The sequence below is a fragment of the Purpureocillium takamizusanense genome, chromosome 9 (assembly GCF_022605165.1).
Source record: "Purpureocillium takamizusanense chromosome 9, complete sequence".
NCBI classification, from domain to species: domain Eukaryota; kingdom Fungi; phylum Ascomycota; class Sordariomycetes; order Hypocreales; family Ophiocordycipitaceae; genus Purpureocillium; species Purpureocillium takamizusanense.
In genome coordinates, this window is record NC_063076.1 from 438,423 (window position 1) to 452,068 (window position 13,646).

At 60.8% G+C, this 13,646-nt stretch overlaps 6 protein-coding genes across 6 annotated transcripts; 2 read left to right on the forward strand and 4 right to left on the reverse strand.

Moving 5' to 3' along the window:
- Positions 1-299: 299 nt before the first annotated feature.
- Positions 300-2,028, forward strand: JDV02_008957 (uncharacterized protein; the record flags this gene model as incomplete). The annotated part of the gene is made up of 4 exons (XM_047990591.1): positions 300-974; positions 1,048-1,177; positions 1,252-1,303; positions 1,389-2,028. The coding sequence occupies 4 exons, from the start codon at positions 300-302 to the stop codon at positions 2,026-2,028; spliced, it is 1,497 nt and encodes a 498-aa protein (XP_047846600.1).
- Positions 2,029-2,336: 308 nt separating this feature from the next.
- JDV02_008958 (uncharacterized protein) lies at positions 2,337-4,086 on the forward strand (the record flags this gene model as incomplete). Its single annotated transcript, XM_047990592.1, has 4 exons — positions 2,337-3,020; positions 3,080-3,477; positions 3,539-3,732; positions 3,803-4,086. 4 exons carry the CDS (start codon positions 2,337-2,339, stop codon positions 4,084-4,086), a joined length of 1,560 nt encoding a protein of 519 aa, XP_047846601.1.
- Positions 4,087-4,131: 45 nt separating this feature from the next.
- JDV02_008959 (uncharacterized protein) lies at positions 4,132-4,548 on the reverse strand (the record flags this gene model as incomplete). The annotated part of the gene is made up of 2 exons (XM_047990593.1): positions 4,132-4,296; positions 4,351-4,548. 2 exons carry the CDS (start codon positions 4,546-4,548, stop codon positions 4,252-4,254), a joined length of 243 nt encoding a protein of 80 aa, XP_047846602.1. The 3' UTR covers positions 4,132-4,251.
- A 2,058-nt stretch (positions 4,549-6,606) lies between these two features.
- On the reverse strand, positions 6,607-7,416 carry JDV02_008960 (uncharacterized protein; the record flags this gene model as incomplete). Its single annotated transcript, XM_047990594.1, has 1 exon — positions 6,607-7,416. The coding sequence occupies one exon, from the start codon at positions 7,414-7,416 to the stop codon at positions 6,607-6,609; it is 810 nt and encodes a 269-aa protein (XP_047846603.1).
- A 163-nt stretch (positions 7,417-7,579) lies between these two features.
- On the reverse strand, positions 7,580-8,840 carry JDV02_008961 (uncharacterized protein; the record flags this gene model as incomplete). The annotated part of the gene is made up of 2 exons (XM_047990595.1): positions 7,580-8,134; positions 8,181-8,840. The coding sequence occupies 2 exons, from the start codon at positions 8,838-8,840 to the stop codon at positions 7,580-7,582; spliced, it is 1,215 nt and encodes a 404-aa protein (XP_047846604.1).
- Positions 8,841-12,110: 3,270 nt separating this feature from the next.
- Positions 12,111-12,656, reverse strand: JDV02_008962 (uncharacterized protein; the record flags this gene model as incomplete). Its single annotated transcript, XM_047990596.1, has 1 exon — positions 12,111-12,656. One exon carries the CDS (start codon positions 12,654-12,656, stop codon positions 12,111-12,113), a length of 546 nt encoding a protein of 181 aa, XP_047846605.1.
- Between the last annotated feature and the right edge of the window lie 990 nt (positions 12,657-13,646).

Here is a 13,646-nt window from a genome sequence, read left to right on the forward strand (position 1 = left end):
TCCGCCATCAGTGACGTTACACCCGCTTGGGGCACAGCACTATGCTTCAAATATCCGCAAAGACCCGTCGGGAGCCGTGTTAGCCATGTGTACGGGCGCGAGTTCGCTTCGAGGATCCGACGCCGCGATATACACGTGGGCGGATCAGATACATGTATGGCTTCGCAATGTAACATGACGAAGCGGGGAGGCGCATCGTCCGCCCCCGCCCAAGTAATCGTGGTTTGGTATAAAAGGGCCCAGGACGTTCATGGAAGGCATTGTCAAACGAGGTACAGGGCCATCGCCACGCGGACAAGATGCTTCTCTTGGTCAGCCTCGCCGCCCTCGCGGCCGCCGTCTCCGTGCGAGACGCGGCGGCGTACAAGCCCAAGTTTCGCATCTCGCCCATGGACGGGTCCAAGATTGCGCTGCCCACGCGCGAGCAGCTCGCCTGGCAGGACAAGGAGATTGGGGTGCTGATCCACTACGAGATCGCCACCTACCTGGACATTGACGGGTGCAACAACGTGCCGGACCTGGTGCCGGCCGTGTCGCTCTTCGACCCGACGCTGCTTAACACGGACCAGTGGATGGACTCGATCGTCGCGCTGGGCGCAAAGTACGCGACGCTCGTGGCCAAGCACAACTGCGGCTTCGCGACGTGGCCCAGCAAGGTGCGCTTCCCGACGCGCGGCGGCGGCGGCGGCGGCGGTCACCACGACAGGGCCGCCGGGTACAACTACACCATTGCGGACTCGCCGGTGCACGGCACGGACCTGGTGGGCAGGTTCGTCAAGTCGGCCAAGCGCTACGGCGTCGGGCACGGCTTCTACTACAGCGTCGTGGTCAACAACTTCCTCAACGTGCAGAACTCGGCGGTCCGGAACACGGAGCTCGCGCCGGGCCAGGTCGGCATCACCAACGAGACGTACAACCAGATTGTCTTTGACCAGCTGACGGAGCTCTGGACCAAGTACGGGACGCTGACTGAGGTAGGTTAGGCCGCGCTGATGCACATGCTGCGTGCTCAAGAGAGGAGCTGGCTGGCTGACGGGCCCCCCCTAGATTTGGTTCGATGGAGGGTACAGCTCCGCGCAGATGGGCAAGATCGAGGACCTGCTTCAAAAGCACCAGTCGCAGGCCGTCATCTTCAACGGGTGCCAGGAGAACGGCACGTGCGTGTCCGCCAACTCGGGTATATATACATGAACCCTTGAGTCGTGAACCCTTGAGTCGCGGCACATGAGGCCCAACGCTGACGGGAGGCAGTGCGATGGATCGGCACGGAAATGGGCCAAGCGCCCGAGGAAAACTGGTCTACGTGCGTACCAATCCTTGGTCCGGACCTGAACGGTGCAGAGGCATATGCATCGTCCCTCGAAAACGTTGTTGACTGACGAGCACAGCGGGCTGACCAACGACGGCGGCGACTCGGGAAGCCCCTTTTTCTGTCCCGCCGAATGCGACACCACGCTGCAGACGCAGGACCGCTGGTTCTGGGGCGTCAACCAGCCGCTGCGGCCCATCAAGGAGATGATTGACGTCTACCACAAGACGGTCGGGCGCAACTGCGTCCTCGAGCTGGACCTCGCCCCGGACCGCAGCGGGCTCATCCCCGCGAACCAGGCGGCGCGCTACAAGCAGCTCGGCGACTTTATCGCGTCGTGCTACGGCAAGCCCGTCGCGGCGAAGCGCTCGAGGCCCGTCGACGGGGGGGCGTACTCGGTCGAGTTTGCGCGCCCGACGGCCATTGACCGGGTCTCGCTCATGGAGGACCAGACCGACGGGCAGGTCATCCGGTCGTACCAGGTGCACGCGCGCATCGTGGACGCCGATGGCGAGGGCGGCGGCGGCGAGAATCAGCCGTGGACGCTCGTCTCCAACGGCACCAGCGTGGGCCACAAGAAGATTGACATCTTTGCCAAGCCAGTCACGGTGACGGAGCTCAGGGTCAGCTCGACCTTTGTCGACACGCCCAAGTGGCGGGCCGTGACGGCGCACTTGTGCGACGAGCTGACGGCCAAGATGGTGGCCGCGGCAGAGTAGCGTGTAAGCCAGGATATACAGTATATTCACGGACACCACCAGCGTAGCCTAATTCATGAGAAGGGAGGCGTGCCATTGATGCGCAGGCATGATGCGGGTCGACGATGGTGTAAGCCCGAGTCCACGGTAGTGCGTGCTGATCATCCGTATACGTTAAGCCGCTGCCACCCCGCGACGCAATCCAAATGGTGTGGACGGGCTGACGGGATTGGCACCAATATAAAGTGAATACTACCTCGCCTTTCATCTTCTCCAATGTGGCATTGGACGTCACGGTCCGGCCTTCGTCCATCGTCATTCACGTCGCCATGGCGCTCTTGTCGCTTCAACTGAATACTGTGCTTGACGGGCTCTCCGAGACCGGCTACGCGGAGGCTGTCCAGCCCTATCGTCTCAAGGTTGCCCAGAATGCAGGAACCCTCGATGCCATCGCAACGAGGGGCCATGTCCACCCCCGGGATCGAGTCGCATCCGTGGCGGACGCCGCAGAAGCTCTCCTGGACGGCGTGTCCCGCCCCTCGCAGAACCCGGCAGAGCACCGATCCCTCGTGGAACAGAACTGGTCGACGCTGTGCTGGCTCCCCGCGGGATGCATCATCAGCCCTCGCACCGTCCCCGAGGCGGCTCTCGCCTTGCGCCTCGTCACCTACTTCCGGGCCTCCTTTTCCGTCCGCAGCAACGGCCATCTCGCCGAGCCGGGCTTCAGCAGCGTCGGCGCGTCGGGCGTGCTGCTCGATCTGGGGCATCTCAACCAGATCCAGCTGTCGGACCGGCGGGACACGGTGCGCGTCGGCCCCGGGGCGACTTGGGACGCCGTGTACGGGGCGCTCGAGACGCACGAGCTCACGGCCGTCGGCGGGCGCATCAAGGGCGTCGGCGTCGCGGGCCTGATCCTCGGCGGGGGCATGTCGCACTTTTCCAACGCCTGGGGCCTGGCCTGCGACGCTGTCCGCAACCTTGAGGTCCTGGTTGCGGACTGCACCGTTATTCAGGTATTGGCACCCGGCCTTGCCCCCTCAACCCTTTTCGCGCATCTCTGACTGGTTTGCAGGCAAATGCAAACACAAACGCGGATTTGTTCTGGGCTCTCAAAGGCGGCGGACCAAACTTTGGCATCGTCACCAGATTCGATCTGGAGACCTACCCAGACTACAAGATATGGGTGTCCACGAGGACCTTTGCGGCCGAGCAGGTTCCAAGAGTCATGCAGGCCATGACAATGTACCAGGAGACCATGGAACACGATGAGAACCTGGGCTTCAACGCCGTCGTCCTCCCCGGCTTCGTCTCCACGGCGGTGATGCATCGTGGCCACCTCGAGGAAGCACATGCAGCGTCCAAGATTTTCGACGGCATCGAGGCCGTCGCGGCCCCACCGCCGGAAAACACCACGCAGGCTCGTCTTTGCGCGAAGCTGTGCGAGGATTATAAACTGGACGGCAAGGCCAAGTAGGTGACCGCATGCTGATCAATGCCACATGCATCCGCTAACGAGACGGGGACCTCAAAGGCGGCGCCTCGGCACGCTCTCCCTCGAGCCAGACGCGGGCGCCTACACAGACTTTTACAATTTACTCTGCGAAGCCCACGAAAAGCAAGACTTTCACCTGCATTCCGTGCTCCAGCCTCTGGGCAAGGCGGCGGTTCAGCAGGGGCGACGGCGCGGCGGCAATTGCATGAACATCCGCGAGGTACCACAAACATGTAAGTCCTAGGGCAAGGCCAACGCGCCACACACCCGTGAGGGGGGAGCAAGGCTAATTGGAAAACCCAGGGGCCGTTGTCATGGCCGAATGGACGGACCAGCCTCACGACGAGGCGGTGCAGTCGACCGTGGACAAGCTCAGGGGCCAGTTCGAGGACGCGGCCAAGCGGCGCGGACGGGGGCTGGAGTTTCTGTTCATGAACGATGCCTGTGCCTACCAGGACCCTCTCCGCTCGTACGGCGCAGAAGCAGTTGACGGGCTGTGGGCTGTGAGCCGAAAGTATGACCCCGGCGGTGTGTTTCAGGAGTTGCAGAATGACGGGTTTCTGCTTTCCAAGACGGCGACACGTTGAGCATGTCCGGCCAGGGGTTCCTTTGCAACTTGAAATAGTTTATTGGATTTTATCACTGTCGAATATCTGCACCACTACTCGCACAAGATTATCAGATATACATGCCAGCCCTCTACCATTCATTGCTCCAGTCCATTCTCGTATCGTGCAAACTGCGAATAGCCTTCACAGCTGGATACAATTGAGGGCAGAAATGTTTAGAAGAGTACCCTGCCAGCCGTTAGCAAACACCCCAGTATCGCGTCATGGCATCGCAGGACTAACCGCGGGCGCGCCCGTCTCGCAGCAGTATGTCGAGCCCGTGCACGAGTCCCCAATGATCTGTGCAAAGCAGGTGAGCCCAACGTTGCAGCAGACCTGCGTCTGATTGTTGTCGCAGCTGCCGCTGTTGCGGGACTCGATATCCGCTGGTGCCGCCACGACGGTGGCCACCAGGGCGAGCAGGGCAGCGGTGTACTTCATGATCAAGATAGGAGGGGTTTGATTCTTTCTGATTGTTGTAGCTGCAAGAAAGTTCGCAGTGGTTGACACATGGCGACTGGAATGCACACAGCCCTTTATATATCCCGCAGCTGCGCGCATCACATGCGGCATCGACGACTGACGGAGTGAAACCCCCGCGGAGCCATCCTGGACACATTGTCCATTTGCGGCCATGGTTCAGTGCTACGTGCCTCCTCCTCACAACAATCCGCCGAGACAATCATGAGCGCATTGCGTTTGGCCATGCATCAACGGCGTCAAGGCCTCTCGTCTGGTGGCGGGGATTGATACGAGCTACGCCGTGTGCTGCGCTGCCTTCTGCGTCGAGCTGTGCAAGTGGCAAAAACCTGTCCGAGAAGTGACGGCCGCGTCCCGTCATCGCTACTAGTGCCCATCTGCGTGGGCCGCTGTCGATGCATTCATGTTGGGATGACTCCGGCGCAGGCGGATCAATGTCCGTCATGGCCCAACAAAGGGACTGACTGGATGACAACAAAGGCGCGATGCCGCTGTCAATGGCGGGAAGGCAGCGTCTTGTGGCGTCTGTGCTTTAGTCTGGTGTCAATCGCCAGGAGCCCCAGGCGTGCACGAGGAGCTCGCGAGAACATGAAGCCGGACAAGGTTCTCGGGTGGCCTTTTGATTTTTGCACATTCCAGCCGCTCCCGCGACCCACCATCTCATGTGACTTTGGCGGTGCTCGTTTGTTGACGTTTTGACAAGGCGCTATGACGTAGTTTATTAGGCTTCATGCTCTACTGAAGCTTTGCTCGAGGGCGATGCGATGCGATGCGATGCGACCAACTCAACGAGAGACAAAAGTCAGCTGCGCCAAGGTCACGTCTTTTGTCGACATAGTCTTTTGTTTAACATAATGGGCTTGTTGGAAGCCCGGTCGTGCAGGCGCATGGCCCCTTTGCGGACCAGCAGGCCCAGACGCGGCCCCGGATTGCGGAAGCCCGGGTGGGGCGCGGGGACCCCCTGCCGATCCCGAAGTCCGATTTGATCGGGCGCCGCGAATCAATGTGATGTGATGTGCCGGGGCTAACAAACGGCACTTGAACGCCTGCTGGCCCGCACACACACACAAAGTGCACAGGTGGAATACAATTGATTGCCCCCCTTTCCCGGTCCCCTCCCCTCCTCTGACGACAAGTCGCTCCGCCCTTGCTGCTGCACAAACGGCCACGGTCATAACGTATAAGCTCGACGTCGCCACGCTGGCTCACGCCCGATCCGAGCATGATCGGCTGCTCCCATGGACAAGGAGGGGGCCACACAGATAGACTTTGACCCTGTCACCTCAACGGTCCCCGTTGTTCGGTTCACCACTCACAAGAGAGTCCGACGTGGCGGACGTGGACGTGGCCCCAGCTTTTGCCAGGCTGCCATTTGTGGCAACGGGCCTTTGCTGACCGCGACTCGTATCAACTCGCATGGAGCAAAGCACATCGGCTCGTCGCCTCCCGCGGCGATGCGATGCGCCGTCGCGGGCCTTCTGAGGTTGTTCGCCACGCCACCGAATGCCGCCGCTCGCGGTCCCTCGCCTTCAGCTGCCGCGCGTAGCCAGCCCAGCCAGATCTGCGACCAACTGTCCAAGCTTGGCTCGGAATGAACCTGGAGGTCGTCGAAGCTCGTCATTGATCGATGCTTGCTCATGCCGCGGAGCCCTCGCTAGCTCGTCAAAAGGTCTCCTCACTCGTTCATGAGCTGTTCCATGTTCCACCACATGATAACGCCGGCAGGAGATGCCGTCGGCTCCGACCGCCCGCGCTTATTACGTCCAAGGGAGATCGATGCGCAAAATGATCAAGATCGCCTCCATGCCATTGACTTTCACCCAGCAATGGGCCAAAACTGCTAAGAAACCGCACAGGACAGCCTTTTGCCTAGCCACCATCCGTTAGGTCTTACTGCTTCGTACATGGCACTGACTGCACAGCTTGCTTGGCCTAGCGGTCTAGACATCTATTCGCGCTATTCAATATGGACCATGGCCTTGGTTTGACGCACAGAGACCTTGTCCAGTAAGGATCGTGCTACTTGCGACACAGAATCTCGCCGTGCAGCAGCCCAAACCACGCGTCGCCATTCTCCTTGAACTCGTCCCAGCCCCGCTTCACTTCCTCCAACTCCTCCGCGGTCGAGAAGCCCTCCTCCACCGCCATCATCGCAAAGCCAGAGGCCTGCGCGCGCTGCCCCATCGAGCCACCCCAGTACTCGCGGTCCTCGTCGTTGCTAAAGCACCACGACCCGGCGCCCCTGGTGACGCGGTCGCGCGGAAACCCGGCCTGCTCCGCCCAGACGTGGATGCGGCCGCCCGGGTGCGGGTTGCCGCCCTTGGCCGCAGCCATCTCCGTCGTCACCCTGTACCAGGCCTCGAGCTTGCGCGACGGGGGGTGCCAGGACATCGAGGCGGATTCTCGGCAGGCGACGAGACCGCCGGGCTTGGCCACGCGGCGCATCTCGCGCAATGCCTGGACGGGGTCGGCAATGTGCTGCAGCACTTGGTGTGCGTGGACCACGTCGAACGAATCGTCGTCAAACGGGAGCGAGTGCACGTCGGCGACGGAAAAGGTCACGTTGAAGACGCCTCGCGAAGCGGCCAGAGCCCGGGCGCCGTCGAGCGGGTCAGGTACGTACTCGACTCCGGTGACATGACCCTGGGGAACCAGACGGGCGAGGTCGACTGTTATAGAGCCCGGGCCGCATCCGACGTCCAGGATCGTCATGTCGGGGTGCAGGTGCGGGATCAGGTAGCCTGCCGAGTTGGCCGCCGTCCGCCAACCATGCGTGCGTAGAACCGACGAAGAGTGGTCGGTCGTGTAGACTGCTGATTTTGTAGCCATGATTTTTGTTTGTGATGCAGACCCTCGATGCAGTGGATCGAGGCGGGCTTGAGGTGCGGTTCCTTTATAAGTAAGTAGACGTCACGACTCGCCGAAAACGCGACTCCGCTCGGAGTTCCGGGACCGCCAACGACCCACCGGCTCGGGGTCGCCGACCATGGGCTCAGTACCCATGCAAGTGAACGCAGACAGCAAAGAGCATCATGCCGAACTCGTCCGCCGCTTGAACCCAACGATCGATCCTCTCCCTCTGCCGCTCCGACCCCGTCTCTGGCGACCGCCACAGCTCCGAGATCTTAAGCGGCCCGTCTGGCCACAGCGCCAGGTGCCGGGCGTACTCGCGCTCCCACACGCCGCGGGCCCGCGCCTCCCATACTAGCTTCGCGTCCGGCGCGAAGACGCCGCGCAGCTCCTCTGCAGGGAAGTTGGGAACGTTGTTGTCCTCGTTGTAGACGCTGCTGAAAAGGTAAAAGGCGAACATGGCCCTGCGCTTGGCCGACGCGACGATCCAGGACTCCCAGGTCGGTCGCGATCCAGCCAGTTCCGCGTGCGACACGAGGCCGCCTTGTGCCGCGCAAAACGCCATCTCCTGGAGGGTCACCATGGTTGTGTCGGTGACGAGCGGCCGCCCGGGGATGGGAAAGAAGTAGGACATGATGCAGTAGGTGAGGTAGGCTTGGAATGCAGCCAGTTGCTCAACGTCGCTGGTGGTGCGTTCCTTGGCCGTCAGCTGCGGTGCTGGTGGAGCGTGCTGCACCACTTACATGTGCCAACCGGTCCATCTCTCGCTGTATCGTGTCTGCGACGATCGTCTCGCTGCCTGCGGCGTGGTGATGCCACAGCCGGGCCAGGCTATAGCAGTTTGCCAACGCGACGTGCCCAGTGGTCATCTGCATGGGATGAATGAAGGGAGGCACGCCATCGCTGCCCATCTGCTTCGAATACGTACGCAGCACGCAGGTTATGTACTGCAGCGTGTAAGGATGAAATGCCTTGGGCACCTCATGTTCGCCGGCAAGGGCTAGAAACGGGCGTAGCCAGCGGTCGCGGATCTGGTCGGCGCCAGCTAGGGGGACGAGGTCAAGGACGTCAAAGTTGAGGGTTTTGGCGTCGCAGGCCCGGGCTTGATTCTGGGAAAGAGATGGCGGAGTCGGCGGCGGCCAGCCTCTCCCGGGAGCCACCGTCGCACCAGTCGGCTCGGTGAATGCCGTGGACAGTGACGCAGGGGTAGCGATGCTCGCCGGCGCGGCTGCTTGGATCGCTGGCGACGGTGGCGCTGCGCTGGCATAGGTGCAGCGGCGCTTCGAGGCGACGCAGCGCTGGCACGACGGGCGCTGCAGGCCGCACCGGACCTTGGACTTGGCACATTGCAGGCATGACTTTTTCCGCGATGGCGTCGATCGCTGCGTGCGCGTTGGCGACATGGCGAGGGAGTTCCGATGGAGGAGGCAAGTGGCGGGTCTGGACTCCGGAGTTCCGAATGGGCGGCTCCAGTTGACCGTGCCACGTCACGGGACTCCGACCTCCCACCCCGCGCGGGACACCGGAACGTACTATGTAAACTCGTGAAACCCTTGACAACGATGTCGACCCAAACGATCCACGCCTCACTTTCGAAAATAGCCAAGGCAGCACATACTCTTGATCTATATGGCATTCTTGGTCGTCTGGTGGAAGCCGTTTCAACTGTTGGCTCTGTTATCAGCCACTTCATGTTGACGTCTGGTCTCCGACAACATTGAACTTCACGTTGAAGGACCTTCCCTAACAACATACATATACGAAGCTCCCACATGGAAGAGAGGACGTGCGAGGACCTAGATTTATGGCGGACTTAAGTCCTGGAAACCGATTGGCACTCGACAAGTCTCTGTCACAGCTGGTCAATGTCATTCTCCTCGACTTTGGTTTCCTCATGTCGCCGCTTCAGACGTCGTCACCCCAAGAATCATGTTGATTAAGGGCATGTCTGGGGCCACAAAGGCCAGGACGTTTTGGGATTAAAATATCTTGCGATTTCGGCAAAGTTGACCCATTAGTTGTCCGTGCAGTCTCGCTAGAGATGCTCCCATCCGCGAGTGGTGCCATTCTTTTGGAAATCCGCGTCACATCTGGGACCCGACGGCTATCGCGGTATATGCCGTCGGAGGTATTCGCGGTCCGATAGTAGATCTTGAGTCTCGAGGCCTTCCCGTGTCGTGCGTATGCTAGCCCCAACATGGAATTGGTAATTTGGGCGCGTATGCAGCCCTCTCAGCGAGGTTCTGCTGAGCTCACCAAGGCGGGAAACCGCTAGCACGCGTAGACGACGACACCTTGGCTGCTCGCGGGCAATACTGCCTCCATCACGCTTTCGTGTTTCTATTCCTCTCTGAGACGCTCGAATCCATCAACTACGTCGTCGGTCGTGCAGGGATGGTGGATGCAGGGCCGAGAGCGCGGTTCAGATTCCCAACGTCGCTCGACAGATTGTCGAAGACTCCAGGCTCTCACGCATGAATTCATTCTTGCTGTTGATGTGGACAACATTCACACCATGCTCATCTATGGCGTTTTGCCTGTGTGGGTTGAATTTGCTTTCGGTACGCCTGTTGTATTTTGTCAGGGGTAACCACAACGCAAACCAGCATTGGGGGGGGCATCCATGGCACGCGTAAGCCCTCAGATCGCTTGGTCCTGGATTCTCGCTGAAGCCATTTCTTCAGCGGCGACGTAAGTGTACCTCGCATGGCTCTTCTTCCTCCAGGCCAGGCCAACACGCCTGACGTGGGCGTACATGTACTGCTCGAACGCCACCTACGCGTCCGCCCCCAACCCAGTGAGCGCCGTCCGCATCCCAGCCTGACTCGTACTGTTTGCGTGTACATGGCGCGTGAAAGGTATGCCTACCACCCTAGCCACGACGAGTCTGCCTGCATCGATCTCATCCGCTGGGCCGTGCCCCTCGCAGACACCAGCTTCGTCACGCCCGGCTTCTACCTGATGCCCCCGTCCATTCTCGGCCAAGACACCTCCATGAGTCGTACCCACGACGACGCGTTGCGAGCCGTTTTTTTTTTTTTTTGCGAGCAAGGCCCGCCTCTACAGCTCGTTCGGGAGCGCCCTACAGCTCGTCGCGATGGGTATGCTGCGAAGCCTTGGCATCAGCTGTGCGCCGAGCCAACTGGGGTTCACCTCCCTCACGCTGTCATGCTTGTCCCCCCTGTCTGTTTGCGCAGGAACGTAAACGTATCCCCTGTCCGTGATGCAACTTTGATCCAGCAGTTGCAGCACAGAAAAGAGTCTGCGTCCCGGGTGCAGATACGCCACCTAGGCTCGATGTCAAGCAGCGAGATTCATCCGCAGAGCCTACAGTAATCGAAACGATATTGAAACGTCTACTTCGTAATTTACCTGCCCGTTGTCGTCAGAGCATAATACGTGTCCCTCTCATATCACCGACATGCGCCGCCGCTCAACGCCCGACACAAAGGTCCGCGACCATCACGGTGCGGCCAGACCTCCGGGCAAATCGAAGCCCCTGCAGATGAAGGCTGTCTGCCCAGGCCTTTCCAAGTCGGTGCCTCGTGTTCTGGCTCGCGACAATGGCAAAGAGACGAATATCGCGCACGTCAGTCGGCCGCCGGCGAAAACGACGACTACATCCGACCTTCTCTACATAGGCACAGATAAAAAAGACGAGATTCAAAACCCGCCAGGCCGCAGGGCAGCCTCGAGTCCAATCGCGTCTCAGCCTGCATGCTCGTGGCCCGGCCATTATCAGGCACAATCAAAGAGGCTCTTGCGCGTCCCATGACTTGTCGTTCGTTTCTACAGATAATTATGTAAGAATGACTACTATAAAATGCAACGCATGGTCCAGCGTGCGCGCCTCTTCTAGAAGGGCCTCGTTTGGCACACACGCGGGAACACCCGCTCCTCCTCAAGACTGACCCTGCTTGTCTATGCATGAGAAACCATGAGCTGCCTTCGGTCGCTGCTCGGCAAAATCAGCGGCGCCACGCGGCCGCGACGCTAGACCGGCGGCTGTCTTGAGCCGGACGGGTCTGGTCCCCCTCACGCTTCTCGTAACAGAATCGCCGCATCGACCTTTGCACTGGCCGTCGAGCGAGGATGACGGACATACCGCGTAATTTCGGACCGGGTTGATCAAAGCATCGCACAGATCTCAGGCTGCTTGTATCTTTTTGGCCCCCGACGCCGGCATCTTCTTGCGCTCGAAGAGCCCGCCCTCGCATAGGACTTATTTGCGGAAGCCGCCCGGCAGCGTCCACGTCCGGCTGATGAATTGATCGACGTACATCTGATAGGTAAAGTGGCTTGTGCACGCGCCAAGATAAGCAAAGTTAGTTATCCTTCTACATAGTTTCGACAGGTTCGAAGATGAGGCGCGTCCATGGGGTCGGGGCCACCGCCGGTGGAGAGGGAGATACCAGACACCCACAAGATACAGGGCGCACGGCAGGTTCCGTTGGTCTTGGTTTCGTGCTGTCAAATATCCCCGAACGCATTACAAAGGTGCACGCGGTCCGCCGATCATGACGACTCGCAACCTGTCGCGCCAAACAGCCGCCCGGTCCTCTGAGGTGAGGCCTTGGCGAAACGGTTGAAAACAGTGGCCGTCACATCCCCGTCGCCATCGCGGAGGAAGGCTGCACAGCCTCACGTACCCCAGAACATGTGTGAGAGGCTCATCAGAGGACACCATGCAAGACCTGGCGCGCCGGTCCGAGCTCATTGATGACGTAAAGCCTCTCTGCCTCAAACGAAAGGCGGAGGTGAGCGCCGGTAAACAGCCGCGGCCCCGTCAAGTGAGCATGCGGCTCGCGGGCTCGCGGGCTCGCGGGCCCTCGAAGGAACCCTTCCGTGATCCACGCAACCGTTCGACCTCTTGTCGTCGGCCATTTGCCAGCCGCCAGCGCCGCTGCGACGCCATCATGCAAGGAAGAGGTGGCGGGGTGGGGGGGGAACTGCAGTGAGTCTCCAACCCTGGATGACGTGGGAGGGGATATTTTTAGAAGTGCCAGGAGGGGCGGGCCGGAGCCACTCAGGGCAGGGCAGGGCAGGGCAAGGGGGGGAGAGAGGTGCAAGGGTCCATGTCCGTTGGGCCCGTGAGATTGTGAAGCTCTCTCTCGTCCTGCAGCGTGCTTTTGGTGTTTGGCGTCGCCAGAGGGTGTTTTGCGGTTTCGAGCAGCGCCAGCCTCGCGCTTGGCTGCGCTGTCGCGGACAGGGACCGGCATGCCGCGCGATGATGCCACCGATCACCGACCCCACGGCTCGGGGAGACGACGGACTCGACGGCCTACTTCGTATTTGTCGTGCGTGCGCACGCGACCGTCCTGAGGACGAATCTGCGGCGAACCGAAGGCTCCCTACATGTACCTGCTGGCCCAGCCCCCACGGTCATGTCCACATCCCAGGACCGCCGCCAGTCCGTCTCAAGCGTCAGGCGCTTGCTCTGCAGGCACAACGCGCGAATCGCGCCGAGGTTGCGGTGGATCTCAGATTGGCCGTTGCCGTCGCTGAAAATAGAGCCCACGTGGCCGAGAGTTTAGAAAGCATGCGATGCACAGCGCAACAGGAATAAATAGGCTTCGACGGCGGGCGTCTCGGTGGGCGTCTCGGTGGGCGTCTCGGTGGGCGCGCCGGCGCCATCGTGGACGTGCTGTGACGACTGTCGAGCGGCGATGCCAGACGTGGAGGGAGAGTCGGCGGCGCGGGCCGTCTGGTCACCAGAGCGCCGCTGGACGTGCCAGCAGCATCGTCTTGCCGGGCGTTGTCGGGTTCAACTCCAGACCGCCTGTGAGGTTGGGCATAGCACGGGCGATGGCTTCACGCGTTTTGCGTCTCCGTTCTTGTAGGGCTGAGCAGAGAGCGAGGAAACTCTTGACCCCCCAGGGCCGGCCACGAGAAATGCGCATCATACCTGGCTGCCATGTCTCTGAGCGCGACATGTCGGGAGGCGATCAAGCCCTAACGCGGGATGCGCGGAGCCAATGCCGCGACGTCGCATCCACACCCTCGCGCGTGCATCCCTGGCAAACGTGACGCCAGTGATTGCAAGTTAGTAGTTCGCATCAGTCAGCCGTGCAGTATCAATCTATCGCTCGACCATGTCGACACAGCCTCACCGGAGCTCGGACTGTTGTGTGCTGCGGCCGGCCGCGCGCGCACCCACTCGAGTGGGTGGCAGATGCTGCTGAGTGCACCAGCGCACGCGACGATGGACC